This window comes from Siphateles boraxobius, unplaced genomic scaffold, assembly GCF_051911475.1.
Source record: "Siphateles boraxobius isolate OS27281-9 unplaced genomic scaffold, OSU_SipBor_1 120, whole genome shotgun sequence".
In the NCBI taxonomy this organism is placed as follows: domain Eukaryota; kingdom Metazoa; phylum Chordata; class Actinopteri; order Cypriniformes; family Leuciscidae; genus Siphateles; species Siphateles boraxobius.
Window position 1 is genome coordinate 2,997,291 of NW_027508723.1, and position 26,313 is coordinate 3,023,603.

The 26,313-nt window shown below is 36.5% G+C and overlaps 1 protein-coding gene across 1 annotated transcript; it reads left to right on the forward strand.

The window, feature by feature from the left end:
* The first annotated feature begins 1,801 nt into the window (after positions 1–1,801).
* Positions 1,802–25,904, forward strand: ca4a (carbonic anhydrase IV a). Its single transcript, XM_077222916.1, has 8 exons — positions 1,802–1,951; positions 13,822–13,866; positions 13,966–14,130; positions 14,963–15,108; positions 16,676–16,768; positions 16,883–16,949; positions 22,054–22,217; positions 24,177–25,904. Exons 1-8 carry the CDS (start codon positions 1,891–1,893, stop codon positions 24,354–24,356), a joined length of 921 nt encoding a protein of 306 aa, XP_077079031.1. The 5' UTR covers positions 1,802–1,890; the 3' UTR covers positions 24,357–25,904.
* Positions 25,905–26,313: the final 409 nt, after the last annotated feature.

Sequence of the window (26,313 nt, forward strand, 5' to 3'; positions counted from 1 at the left end):
ACTTATTTCACCCATTTAACCAAAAACCCATCGAACCGAAAGTGCTAAAATGCAAACTCGTTTCCGCGTTTTGGACTACAAAATGTAGGCCTATGTCATACCTGCACCACTTTACTAAAGAATCGTTAAAAACCCTAAGGAAAAAAAAAGTGAATGGATAAGAGTACATCTGGAAACAAGAAAAATTGGACCCTCACAAAACTTGATGTAATAGAAAATAGCCAATAAATCAGAATCATAATGAGCTTTATTGCCAAGCCTGTTTACACATACGATGAATTTATCTTTGTGAAAGAAGCTACCACAGAACAGAGAGCGAAAAGAAACAGATAATAAACATATATTATCTGTGTATGTACAGTAGCCTAGGCTATGGTATAGCATATAGAAATTTAAGTGAATGTAAATAGGCGTTATGGTGTGCTAAACTAATATAAGTAGGCTATAAATAGTGTTATGTAGGCTATTGTGCACATTGTTTATGAGATAGATGGCTAGAAGAAAGAAACGTTTAACAATAAATACATAGACATATTTTAAATTTATTGTAGCTATAGCCTACTGCTGTATTATTATAATATGGTATAATAGGCTATTGAACAGTTTTGAGTCATTTTGATTTAATTGTGTTGTCGTGTCTTCACCGGCCATTAGATGTCACCGAAGCCAAATGAATGATTATTTTGCTCTCGACTGGTCAACTATTTATAACGGCAGTAGTTTGTGGATAGCAGGTGTTTACGCGTATGAACTTTATACAAGATATAATAATCTCCCATATCCATGCTATAAAGTGTATGAACAACACAAAACAACTAACCAATAAAACAATGGGAAGTGCATTTTCATCTGAAAATCACAAATAATGTGTACAGTAGGCTACTTAAGATTGCAGTAAAGTAAACATTTTTTAAGATAAGACAGGCAAGATAAGGGAAGGGAGGCAATAAAAGTAAAACAATAACAATAATTCAACACTTCCTACTTCCTGACAGAACTTTCCTAATTTTTTAATGATATAATTCCCTTTCCCCGAAATACACGCTGGGACAGAAACACTGAAGGAATCATTATTAAAGGGTTTGACCCTAACTTGAAATATTCTTATAACAAGTGCAATTTTTTAGCTTATTCGTGCTTTGATGAGTGAAAACTTTAAGTAGTAATAAAATAAGAAATAATGCAAATATAAAGTTTGAATAAGATGACCTGAGACCTAAATGACTTGTTTTTTTCATGTGCTGCAATGACAGTTTACCTTAAAGCTCAAGACTGACCTGACCGAAGTGGTAAAGTAGTAATATATCATGGCCAGCTATTCAGAGACTGTTGGTTGAAACCTCTAGATCAGTGAATCATGAATCAGAGAATGATTCCTATGATGTGCAGCTGGATTGCCTCTGTAATAAGTTATTTTAACTGTAAGTTAATCTGGATAAGAAAGCATCTTCTCACATATAATAGTATGCATTGTTGATCATTTAATATACAATATCATCACTATTAACTACTATAATTACAATATTAAATTCCACTGTATAATTCAATTCTGATGGATGGATGGGTTGATTAGATAGATAGATAGATAGATAGATGATAGATAGATAGATAGATAGATAGATAGATAGATAGATAGATAGATAGATAGATAGATAGCATGTAAAGTGTTCCGGTGATGCTCTCATTATAACTGTATTAGAGGAATGTGATGATGGGAGGGGGAGGGGCCAACGGACTCCATCCGTTCATTGATAGATATATTACTATATAAGAGCCGATTAGACTCTCTAAGGGTCACACACTTGGTCCAGTCTCACTGCTGGAGTCCCAGGACACGCACAGGACACACACTCGGTCCAGTCTCACTGCTGGAGTCCCAGGACAGACACAATGCGCGCTCTGCTTCCAGCTTTTCTTCTATCACTGCTTCTGCATTCATGCAGCGCTGCAGGTGAGTTTCATCATCATAATGCATTCATATTCAAGCTTATTTACTGATCTACAGGGTTTGATATTAATAAGGACATTCACGTGACAAAGCACTGATCAGATTGAACTTAAACCTCATATTGCATTTATTAGTGTCCATTTATTTAAAGTAATGTGCATCATTTAAAGGTGAGCAAACTGACTCGTGTGACATTGACATGTGGAGATTTACATTCAGGCTATTCGTAAACAGTTTCTTACAAATCGAGTTCCTTAGTCAATTGTTTTATGCGTAAAACACTGTCACTGATTAATACCTGATCTTAACATTTAACATTAATAACTTTTTTAATTTCAATAAAGCCTCGAGCTTTTCAAAAGTACACGCGCATGATGCTTTCTAACGTTTTTCATTTAATTTATTTTGAATATCCACAACTAAGAATAACCACATAATTTCATCCCAAACCAAAAATAAAGATGACCCCATTCATTAATGCGCAAAGCTTGTCTTTGGTTATTTGGAATAGTCTAACTTTTTGTAATTCTCAGTAAATATTTAGTTGATTCAAACACTCTCTCACCTATATGCAGACTGTCAGCTGGTTATTTATCTTATACATTTAGAAAAACATCGAAATCCCTAGAAAAGTCCGTCATCGGCATAAAAAAAAATTCCTGCGCGCTGGCTGATTTTCTGGAGGAAGGAGCATCTTTATTTCTGCTCAAGGACACTCGGTCTGTTCCCGTTCCTTGTGTAGGAGGAGCGCGTGAAATCCAGGAGGCTTCCGGATTGTTTGCCAACGAGTAAAGCTCTGAAACTGAAACATTCACACCTGCAAATCACAGCCTTCTATGACTATCACAGAGCTAGACTTAAAAAAAAAAAAAACATCGAAATGAGGTTCATTACGCGCAACCCAAAGTGTCCTCTGGCGCCAATTGTACAGTAAGCTTCACAAAACGCAACGTTTTTAGTGACATGATATGTAAATGAAGAATAAAGTGATAATGACAGTAGCTATGGTTCGGTTTTCAGAAGCAAAATGCTATGGTTTCCTCCCACAGACGAATTCGATTACGCGTCTATTTCCCGCCAGGTGAAAATGCGCGCTCATCGTTCGTTTGTGGTTAGTGAAACAAAAAAACAAAAAAATTATGAAGAAAGAATCTACTTGGAAAATTAAGACACTCTTAAAAAAATGTCTCAGTGTTAAACAACTCAATTTCAAAGCAAGTGTCAATTATTGTGAATAATCGACACAAAGGCCTCTGGATTAAAGATATTAAAACATAATCTCTTGCCTGGATTTTAGATTTCCTGCTCACTATAAGATCTAAAGACATTTTTAAACACTGACGCTGAAACAGTGTATTGTGAAAGCCTGTACATGACAAAGACTCTTCAAAAGCTTTTGACAATAAAAATGCTAAAACAATGTGGAGTGTTGAAATTGAAGATTGATTGACACAGTATTGTGTGACTTTGTTTGTTTGTAGCTGAACATGTTGATATTAATGCGATTACAACACATTGAAAATGATGAGGTTGGTGAAGAGGAAAGATCGGACAGCATTTGACTGACATAATTTGCATAACATTCTGATAAGTGTGACTTCAGTGTCCATATATACTTTCTAGGGCACATGAATGTATGCCAATAACAAGTCAAAAGGCTCAAGGTCTCCATACAAGAGCCAAAATTAGATACATAACTACAAGTGCGTAGAACAGGCAAACGAACACTTATCTTCTTCATATCACCACTTTTATCTTATTATCAATCACTTAGTAATGTGTGAAGAGGTTAAAGAGCCAGGACTGAAATTTCATTGTTGATTCATTAACTATTGTATCACAGCTTCAGTCCCTGTGGAGTATAACTGAGGTAAAGTGGACTGTAAATGACTTTTCATTAAAGCATCTGATAACTAAATGGGACCTTAAGTGCTACTAATTAAGCCAATAGGAATATTTACATGCTGGAATGAAGAACTGCATGAGTAGCCTCGAACATTGTGGACCAGAACCAAAATAAAAAGAGAATAAAATCAATGAAATGACTATTTGCAAACAGTATTCTTATTTCAAAATACAGTACACAATCTTTGCGTCTAATCATACGCCTAATATGCGAAAACGTCTCTGTTTAAAGTTTGTGAATTAGCCTACATGAATTACGTAAATAGCTTGCATCATATTACCGTTGGCTGTTTAACATTCCTATCATGAAACAGTTGTAAGATATTTAAAGGGTCAGTTCACCCAAAAAATTGAATTTACTCATTTACTCGTCCTCAAGCTGTTTCAAAACTGTATGAATGTATTTTTTCTATAGAACACAAAAGAAGATATTGTGAAGAATATGGGTAACAGTTGATGGACTTCCATAGTATGGGAAAAAATAAATAAACTGGGCCCATTAACATGTTTGATTAACCATATTCTTTAAAATATATTCTTTTGTGTTCAACAGAAGAGATTCATAAATAACAGAATTAAAATTTGTGGGTAAACTATCCCTTTAATGTTTACGTAGATTTTACCTCACACTCTTTCACCGCTAAAACGGAGCTAATGCATCATGTGAACAGTAAAGCCCCGCCTTCCTTGATGTGATTGGCCCTTTCATTCATTCTGACATTGACGAGTCCTGTTAAAAAAACTAAACGGAAAAGTGACTGATCTGAAATATTCTTCAAGTAGCCTAACCTTCTGACCCATTAAGTCCAGGACTGACACAAGAAATGCTTTACTTAAGCTAATAATAATTAGAATCAGAATGACACACACACACACACACACACACACACACACACACACGGAATTTGTCTTGGTGAAAGATATTCATAGGGATAAGGCTGTAAAAGGGAATATAACAATAATAAACGAAAAAACAGTAACATTATGCAAAATGTACTTTAATAAAAAATTATATTATATTAAAGTAAAATATTATATATATTCTAAAAATATAGAAAATAAACAATAGATGGATAAAAACATTTTTGGGAATGTTTATCTGTCAAAATGCATTATGAGATTGTCTTAACCACAACAGAGACACGATGCTGTGTTATTAGGCAGCCTAAAGTGTGCAGTTCACTATGATGAAGGTGTTTTCTGCAGTAAATATGAGCTAACCTCAGCAAACAGAAGTCCAAACACAGACACTTTAACATATTCGCCTGTACAGTAAGTGGCAAAATGCCAGATCAGGTAAAACTCAATCTTGCAATCTAAATAAGGAAACTCTTTGTGTAACTTGCAGATTTTAAAACCTTTTCCGTGTTCAGATGAAATTCATCGCACACAAACACACACACTGATGGAGTGTGTGTGACTCACAGCAGATAATATCACGGCAGGATTTGTGTTTTGGTTTACGTGCATGAAACCGTATTTTCTTAGCTTTGTGTTTATCCACGGCTACAGCATTGAATCTTTGTCTTGGAGATATTACTGTGACACTTAGGCCTACTTTGTTTCTCGAGCTGCTCTGAAGATCAAACGCCGTGTGTTCATTCATATCAGCCAGGCATTGTTCTCAATCTCCACTGACCGTACGCGTACGATAGCCCACACCAATGACACCTGCTGCTCATTTCAATCCAAATGACGTCAGTCACCTTTAAACAGACTGTTTCAATGCAGCTTATGCCGAGTTCAGACTGCATGATTTTCAAAATAATTGTGTCACTAGCCATGTTTCCATCCACACCTTTTTATCCGAATTAAGTGATATCGAATGAAAAATGCCCTTTGGAAACAGTAAAATACGATTAAATTTCATGAATATCGACTCAAATGAAATACGTTCGGTCTCATCGGATTTTATCTTGATCGATATACGGCAAATGCGATAAAAGCTGATGGAAACGTTATTTGCCGAATAAATAATCAATTACGATTAAGTTTTAGGCCCTTTTATGGTTGCAACACGCCACAAAACATAGAAGAAGACGAGTTCATTTCCGGCCAGTATTCCCGCTCTGTTTGCGCACACATGGCGGATGTCAACAAAGACAGATGTAAGTGGACAAAGCAAAAAAATGCTTCAACCAAAGGGTTTCCGTGAAGTGTCTCTGAACCACGATCTCCCAGAACTGATGGAGCGCTGTCGTTCCCACACCACAGGCTGCCTCCGTTGTCGTGGGCATTTACGTGCATCTGCATCATCATAGCAATGTGTTTATAGAGTCGTTGTTTTCTTATGTTAGGTTTGCTTGTTATTACGTGGCTTGGTTGAATTCTAATGTAGAATGCGGTGTGTTATTTCTTGTTAACAGACTGCGGAGCTGCTAAGTATAACACACCGTTGCCATGGACGCAGTTCAGAGACGGAACAGACTATTTTCTTTAGCAGAAGCACTACTCGTTTTAAATCAATAAACTCCTTTTTAAGTTAATATTTTGTGTCAAATTATTGATTTATTTGGTAGGTAGCCATGTAATAAGCAGGATAATGTATAGCGAGGCGGTTGTTAGCGAATACAACCCCTTCAGGCTAACAACCGCCTGGCATATACATTTTCCCTTACATATGTCGCTATCAGCTGGCACATAAGCACTATTAGGCTCCGTTTTGTCTAGCAAAACTTTGTTCGCAAAAGTTTGCTTCAATGTTGTTCGATTCAGTGCGAAAATGAATGGAAACACCTTAAAATGTCTCAAATCAATTCGATATACCAATTTGATCGCAAAACAGCATGTGACGTCATTACGTACAGGTTTTTATTCGCTTTAAAGCCGTTGGATGGAAACACACTTTCACCAGCTTTATTCGCATGAGGTTTTTTTACCGAACTTCAGATAATTCGGTTGACAAGAGGATGGAAACATGGCTAGTGTTGTTTTCACACTGCGTGACTATCTGGGGTAACATTCAGTTGCTGGTGTGTTCACACAGCACGATGGATCGGCGACAGGAGGTTTCACACTGCATGACTTTACAAAAGAAAGAATCGCCGACAACTTCTCCCTGGTCCGCAAACTACGTTTCACAACCAAACAAACGCGAGAAGTGATAAGGAAATAACGGAAGATCACGCGTGCGTAAGACCGGAATTCTCGCGCGACACTGAATTTGTATTTAAAAATGATAGCCTACAAGAAGATTGCGATCCAAATTGTCTGTGCGATGATTTGCAGCGAAAATGAGAAAAATAAACAGTTTATGCAGGAGGAAATGGTTGGGAAGACGAGGGGAGCAAGGACTGTGTTTTGCAAAGAGAGGTGGGGGTAAATAAATAATTTTACAAATGTCCTGCTGGTCATGCAAATGTTTGTGCTTTGTTTCTGTTTGATATAATTGTAAATATAGGCGTATGTATTAAAATACTAATATTGTGGTGTAAAACTCCTCCCCGAACAGCCTGCTGTCCTTGCATGCTGTATCGTGCTCTTTCATTGGCTGTCGGTCATCGCCGATGTAGTTTTCAGTCAGAACACTTTTCACACAGCGGGATTGTGAATCACCGACAGGTCCAGATATTTAGCATGCCAAATATCTCACAGGCGTCGGTGACTCGTCGGCGATTCTCTCTCAGGACGCGTCTTTGCTCATTCACACTGCGTGAACGAGCACCGATTTGCCTGTGATTTCGGGCATTTGTCTGCGATTTCTCAAAACCTGTCGGCGAGCCTAAATCGGGGCCAAAATCGTGCAGTCTGAACTCGGCATTATAGTGATAAACTGGAGAACGACAGAGTCAATGATGCAAACTTCATCAAGGCTCAATGCAACAGTGTGCATCAATCTATATGAGTTGATTAAATGATTCAACTAACAAACTACACCGAGTTGGAGAAACAGCATTAACACAAACTGATTCGTGGCCCTGGAACCAATTAATATTGTCTCAGATAAAATCAACAGCATAGCTTACTGAAAATAACTTGCATAACATTTCAATTGAATAAGATATAACTTGTCCCAAAAAACCATTAGAGAAAGTCAACTGCATTAAATACTCTCAGGTCTGTCCCTTTCTTAATGAAATGCAATACAATAATGCATGCTGGGAACTAGAAATCCACTACCCAGTTTTTAAACTTATCAAGACAACTTCATTAAGTTACAACAACTCGATTACAAAAAAAGAAGCCAAAATTCAAGTTTAAATTACACACAATTTTAAGTTGTAAAAAACTCATCAAAATAAGGTTTGCAACTTAAAAGGTTGAATTAATTCATGTTACGACTTCTCATAACGAAGTATCTACTCTAAGAGAAGATAGACTATGTAACATAAACAAGAACGAGTAAACGACAAAATCCATCAAATCTATTTATTTACTCACAACAGACGTCACAATAACGAACGTAGGCTACCAAACACGGGACGAACTTAAATAAACAGACAACAACTAACAGAGAAGAAACAAAATACAAATCTAAAGAAACACTGGTTTGCTGGTTAGCCCACAAGATCTGTCGTCCTTTTCTTTCTCCTCCTCGCTGGCGCTTATATCAGTCAGCTCCGTCAATCAGCCACTCAAATCTCGAACAGGTGCGTCCACCTAAGAGAGAGAGCGCGCGCGCGCACACGCGCCATAGAGATAGAGCGACGCCAAGAACAACAAGGGAGGGACCAAACAAAGAAAACACACTCACAGATCGTAACAATTCAACAAATTTGTATTTTTAACTTGCAACCATGCGCTTCTTTTTCACTAAACATTCTTAAATTAAGAAACATTTACATTCAGGCAAAATTATAATATATATTAAACCGGCATTACACTTAAAATAAAATAAAAATAAATTGCCAATGTGGTCAAAAAAATAAACTTAACTTAAAGGGAAAACAAGATTATTTTCTGACCTTAAATCTTTATACTTTTTTTCTAGTCTAAAGCATAAATTCACGTAATTTCCATGCTTTTTTCTTTTTATTTTATTTTTTCCAGAAAATAGGACTTGTTCTGTTAGGTCATTTTTCTTCTTTGTAAATGTGTTCTGGTAAAAAAAACGTTAATAAAACAAGAAACTCACTTTTTGCATTTATTCTAGTAGTTGTAACAGGTCCTCTACATTTGAAAGTTGAGAATCAGCCAGTCTGTTTATAAGTTGACGAAGCGTGGAAGTTTGCACTCTCCGGCTCTGTCCAAGAGGATGCTACTGTGAGGGAAATGACATCATCTGCGTCACACAATGGGAGACGATAAACACGGGTCTGTTATGATCACAGTCTTACGCTGATCTCCTCACATTCCTGGCTTTGAGCTCCAGACGCCTCATGTGGAGAAACTGGGATGCTTTGGCTTTCGCTGCTGTTCACACGTTGGGTTTGTTTGTGAGCCTGATTATCATGTGCCCGCAGAAGGAAACGGCATCATGGTAGAAACTAGAAAGACCTGCTGGCGGTGCCATTTTACTGGCACTTCCTTTACCTTCCAGTCTGTGGGACCGAACTTAGAAATAACAACCCGACCCATTCGTTTCAACGCCGTGCGTGTTTTTCATAACTATTTGATTTCGGAGACAGGGTGAAAATATTTGTTCCACCACCAAGGTGGAGTCGTGCGTCTCCATTGTGAAATATTAATAAAATAATAAGAAGAATGTGACCCTTGCGATGCTATGAGCAGATAACAGAGACAGAAAGAGAGATGTGTGTCTTTCCAGCTCTCAAACAATAGAAAAGCAATTCCTGTGTATCAGAAGCGATTGAATGGCAGAGAATAACAGCTAATGCATTGGAGACATGGGAACAGCTCTGTGTTTGTGAGGGAGAAAAACCAAACAAGTTCACAATCGAGGACGAGTTTAATAAACATGAAATGATAAAGTTGATTGACACTGTGACTAAAAACAAGTTTTGTGCCAAACGTGAAGTATTAAGCTTGATAAGACATGAAGGCTTTGTGAAAATGATCAAAAATGCTAGTACAGTTCAAGGTATATTTTAAGTATAAAAATTAATACCTATAGGAGCATAGCAGTATACTTAAAGTCCAAAAATAACATATAAAAAGTAAAACTATTAGGTTATCTTAAAAAAAACAAGTATACTTGCAGTATAAAACTACTAAACTGAGAGTACACTTAAAAAAGTGTAATTTTATAAACTAAAAAACAAGTATTTAACTAGTAAACTATCAGTATACCTATTGTAGTAGGCCTATAGTTATATTTTTACACTTAAAAGTATACTTTTATACAGAAAAAAAGGGGGACAATATAGTCCCAAGCCTTATTGAAATAGTATACTAGTACATTGACTTTATTTAAAATATACTTAAACTTCACTTAAAATATACTTAAACTTTACTTAAGTATATTTAATAAAATCAGCTTGAAGTACTTATTTTTTGTAAGGGTCTTTAAAGAGGTTTGGATGGCTTCATATGCTTATCTATTTCAGATTTTATTTCAGAGAGATCTCAAAAATGTCTCGAATATGCTCAGATTTGCCAAGTTATCAACGTCTGCTTTCAAATCTCAGAGATCTCAAAATCAAACATTTCTTATCCAATGATCGGAGCCGCTTCACATGTGTTTGATGGTTACTCTTACTGGATGACAGTAATTGACTCGTTTGTGTCTTTTTATTTCTCCCATAAGAAATTTTAGAAGAATCACTACACCATCTAAGACTCAAATGTTAAACAAATGAGAACCAAGTGCAATTTCCAAGCAATAACATTTGGGTCATCAGTGACATTTCTCTTTAATTCCTAAAATAACAGGATCGCATTGAGATGTAGGGTCACGAGTCACGACTGAGTAACTTCTTTCAGTCGCCAGATAGACTTCAAAACATCCCGTTAGTTATATCTAGTTGAAGATAGAAGATAGTTTTCTTATTATTAACAATTCTCATAACAGTTTAATATAATCTGTGTTCATTGTGAGCGACCGGGAGAGCTTTTCCTGTTGGACGAGACAATAGAATGAAGTCATTAGAATTAAGGTCTTGTTTAATACGCTAATAAACAAAATCTTGGAATAATTCAGATTTTTAAATGTTTTTGAAAGAAGTATTTTCTGCTCACCAATGATGCATTAACAAAATACAGTAAAAACGGTAATACTGTGAATATTATTACAATTAAAAATAACTGTTTTCTATTTACTCAATTATTATTGGTGCTCAATCATTAATAATAGTTCTTATTATCAATGTTAAAAATATCCAGTTAAAAGCACAGGTGAGACCACCTGCAAGGCATTTCTGCCTGACGCACTTCCGCCAGTGCCTTTGGACCGGCTGCAGGGTCGTCAGCCGGGAGCCGGCCTTCACTGATGTTTCGCTCCTTTAATCCCGGAACACCTCCGGGTGGTGGAGCAGCGGCAGGGACGTCTCCCTGCCGCCCCCTGCAGCCAGCCTTAGGACCCGTCTTTACCCCAAGCCTTGTCCTGTCTACGGAGCCAGAGCCAAAAACTCCCTTGCTCTGTCTCTTCTGCCAGCACTTTGAGGACTCTCTCCAGTTTGGCACCTCTGATGCCAAGAGTCTTGAGGAGTCCCTGGATGGAGGTTCCAGTGAAGCCCCTGCAACCAACTTCCACTGGGTAGGTGTATGCTCTCCACCCAGCTTGTGCGCATGCAGCTGCTAGTTCCGCATACCTCTCCTTTTTCCTTTCAAAGGCAGCCTCCAGCCCATCCTCCCATGGCACAGTCAGTTCAGCCATAACGACGGTCTTCGTAACGATGGACCAAATCACGATGTCTGGTCGGAGGGAGGTTATGGCAATCTCCTGAAGGAACTTTAGCTGGCGATCCAGGTCAGCTCTAAGGGCCCATTCCCCTCCGGGTATCAACAAGGGCCTCTCTCTTACTGTGCTACTGAGTGCCTCTCCCCCTTGTCTAACAAACTGGATAGGCAGGTGTGATGTTGTTCGGGCTGCCACTGTTTACTTCGAGCCTGCGTGCTTCGATGGCTTCTGCTAGCTTTCGCAGGACTGTGTCGTGACGCCACCCATAGTGCCCCCTGGGTCAGCGCAGTCTTGCAGCCAGAGAGGATGTGCTGGAGGCTGGGACGTTGGTGGCCGCAGAGCTGGCAGGGCTCCTCTGTGCCATACCAGCGGTGCAGATTTTGGGGGCTTGGGAGAGTGTCATACGTGGCTCTGATCAAGAAGCTTAGCCTTGCTTGGGGCAACTTCCATAGATCAGACAACGTGATGGACCTATCTGTGACAGCCTCCCAGGTGGTCCATCTGCCTTGCTGGGATTGGGTTACTGCCATGACCTTGTAGCCCTCCTCTTCCCCCCTCCTGACTTCCGAGCTGTTTCCTTTCCTCCCTTGAGGCTTTGGACCATGGCTTGGGTGGTGTTCGCCATCCAAAACCTGCCGTGCCATGTTGCACTGCCCCTACAACTTCCTGGTGTTTCAGCCGGGTTATGGCCTGGTCTAGTGCCTGTGATGCCTCCCATCTTCTTCCTGTTCTGACTTGGACTTTGGCACTCTGTACCACTGGGTCAGGTGAATCTTTTAGTTCGAACAGCAGTCTCCCCTTTCCAGTTTATAGCGCAAGCTGATGGTTTTCAGCAGAAGTCTTAAGGTGTTCCTTCCGAAAAGAGCTGCCCTTTACAGGCATCGGGGAAGGCCTAGCCACTTCCGGATATAAAAAATATCCATATCAATGTCCATATTTTTTGGGGGGGGAAAAATTCAGGATTCTTTGATGAACAAAAAGTTAAAGAGAACAGCATTTATTTGAAATAGAATCTTTTGTAACATTATAAATGTCTTTACTGTCACTTTTAAACTATTTAATGCATCCTTGCTGAATTAAATTATTTTCATGGTTCATGGTCCACACAAATATTGAGCAGCAACAATGTTTTTTCAACATTGATAATAATCATAAATGTTTCTTGAGCATCAAATCATCATATTATAGTGAATTCTGAAGGATCATGTGACACTGAAGACTGGAGTAATGATGCTGAAAATTCAGCTTTGATCACAGGAATAAATTACACTTTACTATATATTCACATAGAAAACAGCAAATTTTCAATTTTACTACATTTTTAAGGGGGTGGTAAAACACGATTTCACTTTTCTAACTTTAGCTAGTGTGTAATGTTGCTGTTTGAGCATAAACAACATCTGCAAAGTTACAATGCTCAAAGTTCAAAGCAAAGGGAGATATTTGCTTTTAAAGAAAAGGACTGGTAGGGACTACATGACATTCCTCCCGGGTTAGTGACATCAGCAACCCTAAAATTTACATAAACCCCGGGACACGCAGTGTTGAGAAGAGGAAAAGTTGTTGTATAAGAGTGTATTTGTGAGTCAGCTCAAACTTTAGCATCCTTCTTTTCACATGCAATAGAAAGTCACTCTGTGTGTATCTCACAACAGTTCCTATACGAGCGATTTACAGATTATCATGACAGAATGCTAATTGAAGATAGTTAACTCCACATCCGCAACATAAATTCATCAACTAACCATTCAGAGACGTCCTGTTGCATTCTACATGCTGTCACTTCTTCTTGTGTCTCTCCATCTTTGTCTGACTCTGTTTTAACATTAAAGGCAGAACAGTTTCTGTAATTTTAGTGTGTCTGCATGAGGTAATCGCTCTGCTAACACACACGAGCTCTTGAAACCCCGCCCTCTGAGGCAGCTCATTTGCATTTAAAGGGCCAGGCACAAAACGGTGCGTTTTTGCAAACCCTCAAAAAGAGACAACTTTATCATGCTATATAAAAATATCTGTGGGGTATTTTGTACTAAAACTTCACACATACTCTGGTGACATCAGAGATTTATTTTACATCTTGTGAAAAGGGCATTTTACCACCCCTTTAAAAATTAAAAAAAATATTCCAAACTCCAATCATTGCACCACAAATGCCCAGAGGATCAAAAGTCTAAATAAAAATCTAAATAAGGCATTTTAATAGTCTAACTAATGCTTTATCCTCACACAGACTGGTGCTACCAGACGCAGGTCACCTGTGAGTCCCACTGTAAAGGTGAGTTGAGTTTCTGGAGAAACACCAGCCTCTTAATGTGCCTTTTCTAGACACGTCACTAAAACTAAATCTAACGCAGCGTCTCTGTGTTGTTCTAAGGACCGGGCCGATGGAGGGAAGTGAACGCAGAATGTGGGAAAACCAGACAGTCACCGATCAACATAGTGACGAAGAAAACCAAGCTGGACGAGAGACTGACGCCGTTCAAGTTCACGGGTTACCAGGAAGTTTTCGAGAGCACCATGAAGAACAACGGCCACTCGGGTCAGACACACACCACTCATGACGGATGAGCAAGCACTTCTGTTGTACTTTAGTGAATACTCTTGTAGGGTTTCTGGAAGCAACAGTGCGCCACATTTTAGGATCTATAGTTTGGTCATGCATCTGATTATCATTAGTTTTTGATGTGCATGCTTAACTAAAACTTAAGTAAAATATATCGCCAACACAGCTTGAAATGATTTGCTTTCTTAGCATTTTTGTCTTGTTTTTCCATTTCAAATATCTAAAAATACTTTGAATCAAGATGCATTCACTTGAGGAGGAAAATGACTCGTTTTATGAAAAATTAAGCGAGTTTATACGTAAAACAAGACAAAATATCTGCCAAGGGGGAAGAGACATAATCTTGTTTTCCCTTTCAATTAAGTTTATTTTACACTGACAGATATTTTATTTTTAATTTTATTGTTTTTTTCAAGAATAAACTCTTTTTTTTTATGAGATGAAAAACAGTGAGCAAGAATTTTTTTTTTTTTTGCAGTGAACAGACATGTTTATTTAGTATTTCTAGTAACAAAAAAAACCCCTCAGATATGTGTTAGTGAAAGTTACTTTTAAAAGTTTTAATTATTTTTTTTTAAAATTCCATTACTTAGTTACTTTTTAAGGAAAGTAATACGTTACGTTACATTTCCTCTCCTGGGCTTTGCTAGATAGTTTGTTTTTTATTAACAAAAAAAGTTCTGTTTCTGGAAGAATAGGATGCAGGAGAAGAAAGTTGTGTATGTGTTTGTATCAGCAGAAATGTGTATCTTTACTCAAACACTAAAATCACTCTCGTAGTATTAACTTATTATCTTTTCCACCTCAGTTCAGGTCAGTATTCCCATCAAAGCCACCGTATCTGGAGGAAACCTGGGAGAAACGTACAAGGCTGTGCAGTTTCACCTTCACTGGGGAGTCGGTGGAGGGCCTGGATCTGAACACACCATCGATGGAGAGCAGTATCCTATGGAGGTGCGACATACTGTTGCGATTAAAAAACAAATAAACTTCGGTTTTAGCGTACACAAGGGTCCATGTACAGTGTATGCAATTTTAGACACTAGAATAGGCTATATGCACACCGCCTGATTTTTGTGCATTGAATTTGTTTTGCATCAGTTGTTCCGTTTGGTGGCAACAAAAAAATAATTTCTTTAACTGATAAAAATCTAAAATCTACCACATTTAAAACACTGGTGGTAAAGAAAAACACCATCACGATAACACACACCACTAAAATAATGCAATTAATAATCAAATAACAACATAACGCCCAAATGGACATAACTGATGAGAAAAACTAAGAAGCAACATTTATTTCAGTGAAAAGCCCATCTTTTATGAGAGGCCACACAGATGTTTCTTGGCACGTCAGTTTATGTTTTTTTCACAGTAAATTAGATGATTTTGTTTTTTTCCCACAAAAAAATTAAAATTTAACTGTAGCTACTTTACTGGAAAGTCCCATTAGATCTATTACAGCGTTTCATTGTATAGAAAAGGGTAATGTACTGTTAACCAATTAAAGAGGTTTTAACCATAGAATTTTCATGGAACATTTACACGACAACAATGTATTAAAAACCGGAAACATTTTTTTCCTTTGCATTTTTTTTGCGAACAGGCTATAACATTAAAAAGTTTAACGCATAATTTTTTTTCCATTTTTAATTGAAAACGGTGTCGGGTAAATGGCCCCATAGCCTTTTATTAATTATTTTATTATTTCCCGCCATTGGCGGAATTTTATAGCTTTCCGTGTTTTCATTGTTATACAATAGGGGGCGCTATTACACAACTTCTGAAAAAGTGCAGAATCTCCAGATCAAAAAACCGGTGAAAAAAGAGCAGAAACAAGCAATAAAAGCATTGCTTATGGACGTTGTAGTCTTTGAAATAAAAAAAAATTCTCAGCCTTATCTTCAAAAAGTTGCTCTTTTATGAATCTTTCACCCACATTCAAGTGTTGATTATATAAAATGCATAAAGTTAAAATAAAACGGTTATTTTGGTTTAAAAGCAGATGCTCTGTTCTTTTTTTTTGTAATATATTGCATGTTCAGATATTCATGCAACAAAATATTCTGGGAGACATTACATTTTTGTGGAAATTGGCAGTGTCTGGCAACTTTTTTTTTTAAACACTGGCGGGGAAAGAGTTAAAAACGGAACACTTATTAATGCAAACTTTGAAAATGGTCTCAAAATGCATGTTTTTTTTAAATTATACTGTTAACAAAATTGTGAATTTGTGAAAACGGTAACGGTGACGCCATGCACATGCGTATCACGTGTTCAGTCTGTAGGTGCGTAGTGTTTCGATAGTAAATGACACTGCCATCTACTGGCCTGGCATGAATAATACAGCGTTTTTAGAGGTTTTTGCGGATCCGTGTGAACAGCGCGAAAAACACAGAGGAAAAACGTTTTCATTTTCAGTACATCGTCATTTAAACGTGTCATGAATTGTTAAAATTATGATACATTTTTACACTGATTAATTATTATAAATAAATGGCATTATGTATTCTCTCACCAGCTGCATATTGTGCACATGAAGGACAGATACAACAGACTTGAAGATGCACTCAAAGATCCTTCTGGAGTCGCTGTGTTGGGATTCTTCTACGAGGTTTGATACACGCGTGCTTTAAAATGCAGAGTTTGTAAAGTTTGCTAAGAGAATTTGAAATGATTTTGAATTTATATGATGAAAAACATCAATAACGTCAGTTCTATCCGGCAGGAGTCAAGCAGCTCAAACAAAAAGTACGACCTCTTCACAACTGCCCTGCGCAGCGTGCAGAACACAAGTAAGACCACGTCGTTCTGAACAAACACTTCTGAAGTATTACAGGAATATTTCATCTGTGGCATGCTGTCGATTAGCACAGACAATCATTTTGACTTGGTCTAAATATGTGCACTTTGTATTTTTGATAGTCGTGAATTAATTTCCATGCTCCCTATTTCTTCGCTGCGCTCATCAAAAAAAAATTCTTTAAACTAACTTGATTCAATAATGGACAGTGGTTCCACACAAGCAATCTTTTTATTAACATGAATGGAATTTTTTGAATCTATGTAAACTCCTTGTGTTGTGACAACACAACTGATTGAGAAATAATCTATGTGAAATAGTAATGTCCAACTAAATCAATGGAATTGCTTCGCTGTAACTTAAACCGGTTAAGTTTAGTGAACATGCTTTAGTTTAATTAAAACTGCACTGAACAAAAGTGTGTTGGATTCACATTAATTGATAGTGTACATCAGTCATTTTAGGTCACTCAATTAAATTTCTATATTATAGCTAGCTTTGAGCTAATAATAGCACTTATTAACATGTTAAATGCTAAGATTTATGTTTCTTCACATGAGTTAAACTTATTTGAATCAGTCCACATACTAACCAAATGCTCCACTCTTCTCCACAATGGTAACCCATTTACTTTAAATAGTTCTAATAATTCCAATGTAATTGAACATTAAACACAATTACACACTATCAAGTCTTCCCCTTTCCTCATTTTCTCAAAAACACATAAAATAACTCTTAATTTCAACATTTTTTCTCTCTTAATTCAGCTATATGCAAAGCATGCTGGGTACTAACAAGCACCGCCCAGTTTCAGTTAATGCAACACAAATCAAATCATTAACCCTCTGGGGACTAAGCTCTTTTTGGTCTGTTTTCTCTATTTTTACATTTGGGCTTATAAACTATATGTAATGGAGATGGAACACTATGTGTTTGGTATCTATGGATTCAGAAGACCCTAAGCTAGCATAAGCATGCATGTAATATGTTTATAAAGGAAGTATGAGTGAAAATGTACCATAAACTAGAGAATTTCAAAAACGGAAATTTGATTTTTGGCATTTATTTTTCTGTAAATCACACATCACACAACAATAGTGAACAGTTTTTGAACAAAAAATATATTTGTCAAAGCCTTTGCTTGACACACATGTGTAATTGTTAAATAAAATGTGTAAAGTACAATGAAAAATTTAACTTTATTTACAAATAGTCCCAGGCGTTTTTCTTAGGAATGCTTCTCCTCGTCACTCTCCAGTTATTGTTCCAGAGCTTGTTCCACCGTAAATAGTTTACTGCTTGCCATCATAAAAGTGCTAAAACAATAAATAATGCTATAATTGTATGTGTATATATATATATATATATTATAATTGTTCTGTCTCTCTCTCATATCTCTGTGCGCTCTCGCTCGGTAAAACCTTGTTTATACTCGACGCGTCCGTTCGCTTTCTGTCGTCTCTGCCACTCAACGCTGTTTGCGTAATAGTATATAGTACCACCCCTTGCAAGGCTACAGAGTCCTCCGATTTGCTAGAATACGTCATGGTAACCTTCCTCTGATTGGGTAAGAAAAATATTCCTCCATCGGCAATTTTTCCATTGGTTGTTGCTCGTGAATCTGCCAAACAACATTGATTTCATTGGCCTTTGACGAAGCGGTATTGCGCAACAAGGAAGTGTGTATACAAGCCGGGTAAGTTTGTTATCACTGTTTACAGCCGAATCTGAGGAAGACAGCTAAAAAGACGGCACCTCTCTATCATTAATAGTTTTTAAGATAATTACACATTTGTAAAAGTATGTCATTTTGGGCGGTACCGCCCAATCCGTCCCCAGAGGGTTAATGTAATCCAACACAAACAGATTAAGTAAACTTAAATTGTACATATATTTAAGCAGATCGAACACAATCAAATTAAGTTTGGACAAAATGCATAGCAATTGTGTTGCTTAAGCTAATTTTAATGAAGAAATTTGAACAAGCAGCCAAAATAAAAAATTTTCAGTTTGTAAATGCATAATATAAACAACAAAATGTTATATAAACAAAAGAATAATAGCATATTGATGTGGCACATCGACGTCAGAATAAATATATCCTGGAATATTCCCTGAAAAGTGAGTAATCTGCTCAATGTTCAACTAGTTTGCGGTGTGTCGGTTTAATATTCAGAATCTCAGTCAGTTATTAGTAGTTTGACTTCCACCGTGACGCTTTCAAAACATTGATCTGTTTGTTTGAGTGAATTATGACTCAACCAATGACGTGAGTTTGAGGGACAATATAAGTATTTGTAAATGATTGTTATCTTTATTTTTCATTTTTTAGTTCCGTTTGATGCTGTTAGTGGCACAGAAACTACACACTTCACCTTCAGATCAACAGTTGTCGATCAAGTATTTATTTTTTTAAATTAATTAATATGTAACCTAGAAGAAAAAACAGCTTGCTATCTACAGAAACTTTCCACATACAGTCGTGGTCAGAATTATTGGCACTCTTGATAAATATGATCAAAGAAGGCTGTGGAAATAAAGCTATCTAGCCATGAAGAGAGTATAAATATGAGGAAACTCAAAGGCAAAATTCTCTTAATCATCCATCACAACGAGTAAAACAAAAGAATATATTTCTGATGTGTACAATAAGATTGCTGAGCTTCACAAAATAGAAAGTGGATGTAAGAAAATAGCTAAAGCATTAAAAATTACCATTTCTACCATCAGGGCGATAATTAAGAAGCTCTAATCTACTGAGATTGAAGATTGTGTGTCTTTATTGTTTTAATGCATGGTGAGGAAGATAGTTCGAGTGGCCAGAGACTCTCCAAGGATCACCGATGGAGAATTGCGGAAATTATTTGATAAAATCTCATAAAAAAATATCAAACAGCGCCAACAACACCACATGTTGTTTAGGAGAGTTTCGAGAAAAATCCTTTGCTCTCATCCAAACACTCCTTCAAATGGGAGCTTGTTGGCAGCAAACACTCACGATGGGTTTGGTTTGAACAGGGATAAAGTCCCTGCCCAAAACCCCCCCCTGAAAAACATTTTGTCCTAGTCCACTTAGCGTTCACATTGGTATTTTAACACTAAACCTAAATCACATAGGGATACATTCACAACCTGATCGGTCGGCTTTTTATTACATATATTCCACACACAGAAGATCCAGAGCAATGCTGTGTTTTGGGCTAAATGACCTCGTTGTATGTGCATTGTAGATACAGTGCTTAGCATAAGTGAACACACCCATGCTAAAGTTGACTAAAAAGAGGAATAAAAATTCATCTTTTGGAAATTGATCTTAATTTAAAAAACAAGGAAAAATCCAACCTTTAAGGACACCAATTTTCTTTGTGAATGAATAATGTATCGTAAAAAAATAAATGTTCTTCCTTAAAATACAGGGTGCATAAGTCAGGACACCCGTATGTTAAATTCCCATAGAGACAGCTGATTTTTATTTTTAAAGGCCAGTTATTTCATGGATCCGGGATAATATGCATCCTGATAAAGTTCCCTTGGCCTTTGGAATTAAAATATCCCACATCATCACATTCCCGTCACCATATCTAGAGATTGCCATGGTTTTATTTCAGTTAGGCTAATAGCTGGTATAATTTGCATTGAGAGATGATCTTATGAAAAGTGCCCCATGCCAATCTCTAGATATGGTGAATTTTAATTCCAAAGGCCAAGGGAACTTTATCAGGATGCATATTATCCCGGATCCCTGAAATATCTGGCCTTTAAAAATAAAAATCTGCTGTCTCTATGGGAATTTAACATACGGGTGACTTATGCACCCTGTATTTTAAGGAAGAACATTTATTTATTTACGATACATTATTCATTCACAAAGAAAAATTTGTGTCCATAAAGGTCGGATTTTTCATTATTTTTTTAAATTAAGGGATTAAGATGTGCTTGAGCCTTCTGTCCTTTTTAGGGTCGCATCTTGAGACATCATGTCCTGTTTTTGCTTTATTTACATGTGTTTGGTTTGTGTCGCGTTCATATTTTATTCGAACCGCACTACAGTTAGTTTGGAAGTGGAGCGAGACCCATCTTTTCAGCGTCTTGTTTCGGCGCACCAGGGTTCGGATGGCAGCGTTCACACTTATTCAGATGAACCGCACTAATTGAGCAATCGCACAAGAGTTCGTTTTAATGCAACCAAACATGCCAAGTGTGAACACACCCTAAAAGTACCCCATGCCCTGTTAAATATACTGCTGGACAGTTAATGTTGTGGGCCAATTTTTCTGCTGGAGGTCCTGGACTTCTTATTCAGATACATGGCATCTAGCAAATACCAACATATAAAACTTTACAGCCTCTGCTAGAAATGTTATAATAGGCCGTGGTTGGATCTTCCATCAGGACAATTATCCAAAACAAACATCAAAATCAACACAACAAACCCCAAACCTGAAGCCTATAGAAAACCAAAAAGGAGAGTTTATCAACATGGACTGGGGAATCTGAAGGATTTGGAGAGATTCTCTATCGAGGCATGATGTCTGTTCTCCAAACTCATCAGGCATTATAGAAGAATAAGAGCTGTTATCTTGGCAAAATGAAGTAGCAAAAAGTATTGAATAAAAGGGTGCCATTAATTGTGGCAAATGTGTATTAGAGAAAAACATTTCACAATGAGATTTTCCCCCAATTTCAATTGTTATACTTCAATGAAAGGTTAGATTTTTGAGAATTTATTAAATAAAAGGTCAAAAGGTTTTACAATGCAGATTTATTTTCACAGGCTTCTTTAATCATATTTACCAAGAGTGACAATAATTCAGACCCGGACTGTATATTTTGCATTGTTTTCAAGGATAGCAAATAATAATGACTACAGAGTAAAGAGACGCATGTCAGTGTAATGAAATCCGACTCTTGATCTAAAGATGTGTTAAAAAAAACATTATGCCAACAAAACACAGCACAGCGGTTAAAGACATCTGTCAAGTGTGTGTTTACATTGAAAAACAATGGAAAAGAAGTGCAGTGGAATGCAAAACCGTGTTCTGTGTGAATGAACAGAAATTGAAATCGCTCTGAATAACTCTTTTTGATTTGAACAGATGGAAACACGACTCTTCGCAAGATCTCTCTGAATCAGCTCATTCTGTCTGAAGGGAACATGACTAACTATTACCGGTACGACGGGTCCCTGACCACACCGGGCTGCACCGAGGCTGTGGTGTGGACAGTGTTTGAAAACCCCATTCCCCTCGACACAGAACAGGTACGACACACACTTGCTTCACACGCGATCGGGAATATGGAGTTGCTGAGTTTGAAAAATTCAAGACAAGTTTCTGAGTTTCAAATTGAAACATTGCGGAGGAGAGATTAGTGACTGTTTAGTTGTATTCATATTTTGGTAACACTTTACAATAAGATATCATTAGTTAACATGAAATAATAATGAACTGTTACAGCATTTATTAATCTTTGTTAATGTTCATTTACTAATACATTATTAAAATCAAAAGTTTTGTTTGTTAACATAAGTTAATGCACTGTGAACTAACAATGAACAGCTGTGTTTTTATTAACTAACATTAACAAAGATTAAAAAATACAGTAACAAATGTATTGCTCATCGTTAGTTCATGTTAGTAAATACATTAACTAATGAACCTTATTGTAAAGTGTTACCAATATTTCTGTAGTTATATAGCTTTTTCTTGCTTTTACAGTCCTGTATTCACACTGCAGGTCAAAAGTTTTGAATAAATAAGATTTTTTATGTTTTTGATATTACTGTTTTTTATGATCAAATAAATGCAGCCTTGGTGAGCAAAGGCTTTTCAAAAACATAAAAAAAAACTGAATCATTCCAAAATTTTGACAGGTAGAGTGTAAATAAATAGCATATCGTATGTATTTTACACAGCAAAAATAGTATTTATTTTACCGAAACTTCAGAATCGACAGCAAGTTGACAATCTAGATACTGTGGTGATTTATACAATTGCACGGGTCATTTTTATATGGTTTATATTTCATTCAAAATCCACTGGATATTGGGTAAATGTCTTAATAGGCAAGAATGAACATTGTATCCCTCTTATTGTTCACCCATACGCAAAAAAAACCTTTTAATTTTGAAAACTAGTTTCTACTACCTAAGGTTAATTGCTAAGATAAAACCTATGATCATCAATTGCTAGACTAGAGTATTGACGGGAATAAGAAATAAGGACAGAATTACTTCGATTTTAAAATCCCTTCAATGGTTACCCATCAGATATCGGATCGACTTCAAGGTCTTATTAATAATTTATATTTTTTGAACTGATCTCGCTCCCTCTTATATATGTTATTCTACACGAGCCAGTAACGAACTTGAGATCGGACGATATATAATTTTGCATCAGGTGCTGAACAGGCGATCGTGCCCAGATTATTGAATAACTCAAACTCACCGCTCTCCATCACTATGAATGCTTTTAAAATGGCTTTGAAGAAGCACTTTTACATCTTAGCTTTAGAGAGAGCTAAATATTAGTATTTTATGTCAAATTTATATTTATATTGGTGTGTTTTTATATTGTCTTTGTTTGGTTTTTGATTCACTTTGGGCTGCACTTGTTGCAGTAAAAAAATGTGCTTTATTAGAAAATATACTAAGACACTAAGAACTAAGAAGTGTAATTACAACTTAAAGGGCCAGTTCACCCCGAAAAATTAACATGGTTTTAAACCTGTATGACTATCTTTGATTATTATTATTATTATCTTCATAAAATCAAATGTTGTATTTGATAAAATTAGTTAATGATCTGTGAGCATAACAATGAACAGCTGTATTTTTATTAACTAACATTAACAAAAATTAATAAATTATGTAACAATTGTATTGCTCATTTTTAGTTTGTGTTAGTTATCACATTAGCTAATGTTAACAAATGAGACTTATCTCTGTAAAGCTGCTTTGAAACAATCTGTATTATAAAAAGCGCTATATAAATAAAGGTGACTTGACACCTTATTGTAGTTTTACAGAAATATTACAAAAAATATAAAAATGACAAATTACACATAGCAAAATTACTAAATTTAAACTAAAATTCAGAAGTGAGAAGTAGGATATTTATGATAGCGCGAGAGGATTTAAAGGGCCAGTTCACCCTAAAAAATGAACATGGGTTTTAAACCTGTATGACTATCTTTGATTATTATTATTATCTTCATACAGCTTCGGGCGTTTTCCAGCCTGAAGTTTCATGATGGGAAGCCAATGGTGGAAACCTTCAGACCCGTTCAGCCTCGTAACGGCCGTGTGGTGTATCGGTCCAGTGGACCGGCGTTCACGGTCAGCATCGTTCTTCTCTTGGCCTCCGTCAGCTCAGCGTTCAGTCTGTCCCGTCTCAACTAGAGATAACCCGTAACAACTAACACAATGAGTTCTCATCCAATCAACGGACCAACAGAATCAAACCTATAAAGACAAACCACACGGCGTCTCAAACGCTGCCGACTGAATAAAGCACAAACAAGCCACTTGTACAGGAGAAGTTAGTGTAGAAACCGTGGACTGCATGAGTAGAGTGACCATTACACGTTTGATCAGAGCTATCAATAGGAACTGGACTAAAGCCGCATAGATCCTCTGTGAAGCTCTGACGGGTAATAAATGCATGACCTTTATCTATTATAGACATCTGCCAAGACACATGCATATGCACACGTACACACACACGCGGCTATATTTATGATGCTGGAAGGCTTTGATGTGACATGCTGGAGATGTGCATTACAAACACACAACGATGATCAGCACTTTTCAAGGGAATGATGCAGAGGTCAAGGGTGAAAGGTCACAGAGCCTCGAGAATAGAGCAGACAAAGCAAATACACAACTTTACATTTACTTGGATTGAATTTATACGTTTTTAGGGTGTTTTTACACTTGAGTTTAAAAGAATCGAACAAATCAAAGGACTGAAATATACATATTTTGTTTAAATAATGTGTGTATGTATAGCAAGTTACATTACTCCATATACATATATTTATATACAATTTATTATATCATGATATATATATATCTTAAGAGTTTGATTTCTTTTAAAGGGATAAGTGTTTGTTTGGAGCGTTTACATGTAAAATGGCATTTTACCTTTTAGACCCCTAAAAATGAAGTGTGAAAACACCCCAAAGTCACTTTAAAAAAAGGAACCAAGCACTTTGGCATTTCTAAGTTTAACCCAGACATGCATTGCTTCATACACACACACATAAAAGATAGGTCAGCGGAGACAGTCCAAAGAAAAGCGTTATCTGTGAGAATAGGTCGATTTAAAATTAACTAGAATAGACAACACAATTTCACAACACTTACACACAGTCTTGGCATGATATTTACACACATTTGGACTTGCTGTAGACGTCTAAAGTCATGCATCTTTCGCACAAACTTAGTATGCTGTATATCAAACAGATTCTGTTCCAGTCTGTTGTGAGGACACATGATTTGTGTTTTTAAAATGTGAGGATGTTTAAAATGTGACGTATTGATGCTCTTGTTCTTGGAGAAAATGAATATGAAGAATACAATGTTAGTAGTATTTTGCCATAAAGACATTTCAGACTGTATAAGGGATACGTGCAACTTCTGTACTCATGATCTACCTATCTTTGTGTTTAACTTTTTTTTCTACACATTATGTATGTATGTATGTATGTATGTATGTTTATCTGTTTGGTTTTGCATCATTGCTGAAAGTGAATTAATCTGACCTCCTCTGGACACTGGAATCAATGATCTCGGTCTCCTATGTGCATAGTGACCACTTATTCTTCATTAAATGTTGGTTTTGTCAACATGTCAGAATGCACTGATGATACTATGATGATGTAACTGCTTTATTATGTAGAAAATGCATTCCATTATAATAAAAAATGTCTGCATTTCATTTTTAAATTAGTCTCGTGAATTAAGCTCTATTGACTGTCAGTGTACAACAATTTCCCCATATCAATCAGCCTGTTTTTTAATTTTGCATTTTAATTTTCCATTTTAATAAATGAATCAAAACACAGCATAGCTTAAAGCACAGTAATTTCTGCACCAGTGTTGTTATTGTTAACTATTAAAAAATGCTTTTGGTAATAGCTGAAATGAATATGAAATAAAATGCATTAAAAAAGAGATATTATATGAAAAATTTTGCATTGGCAACTAACTGACATAAATTAGTTGAATTACAGAGATTACTAAAAATAAAACTGAAATAGGGGTTAAATCAATTAAAGTTAAATAGAAATATTGATAACACTTTACAATAATGGTTCATTAGTTCACATTAACAATACGTCTACAGCATTTATTA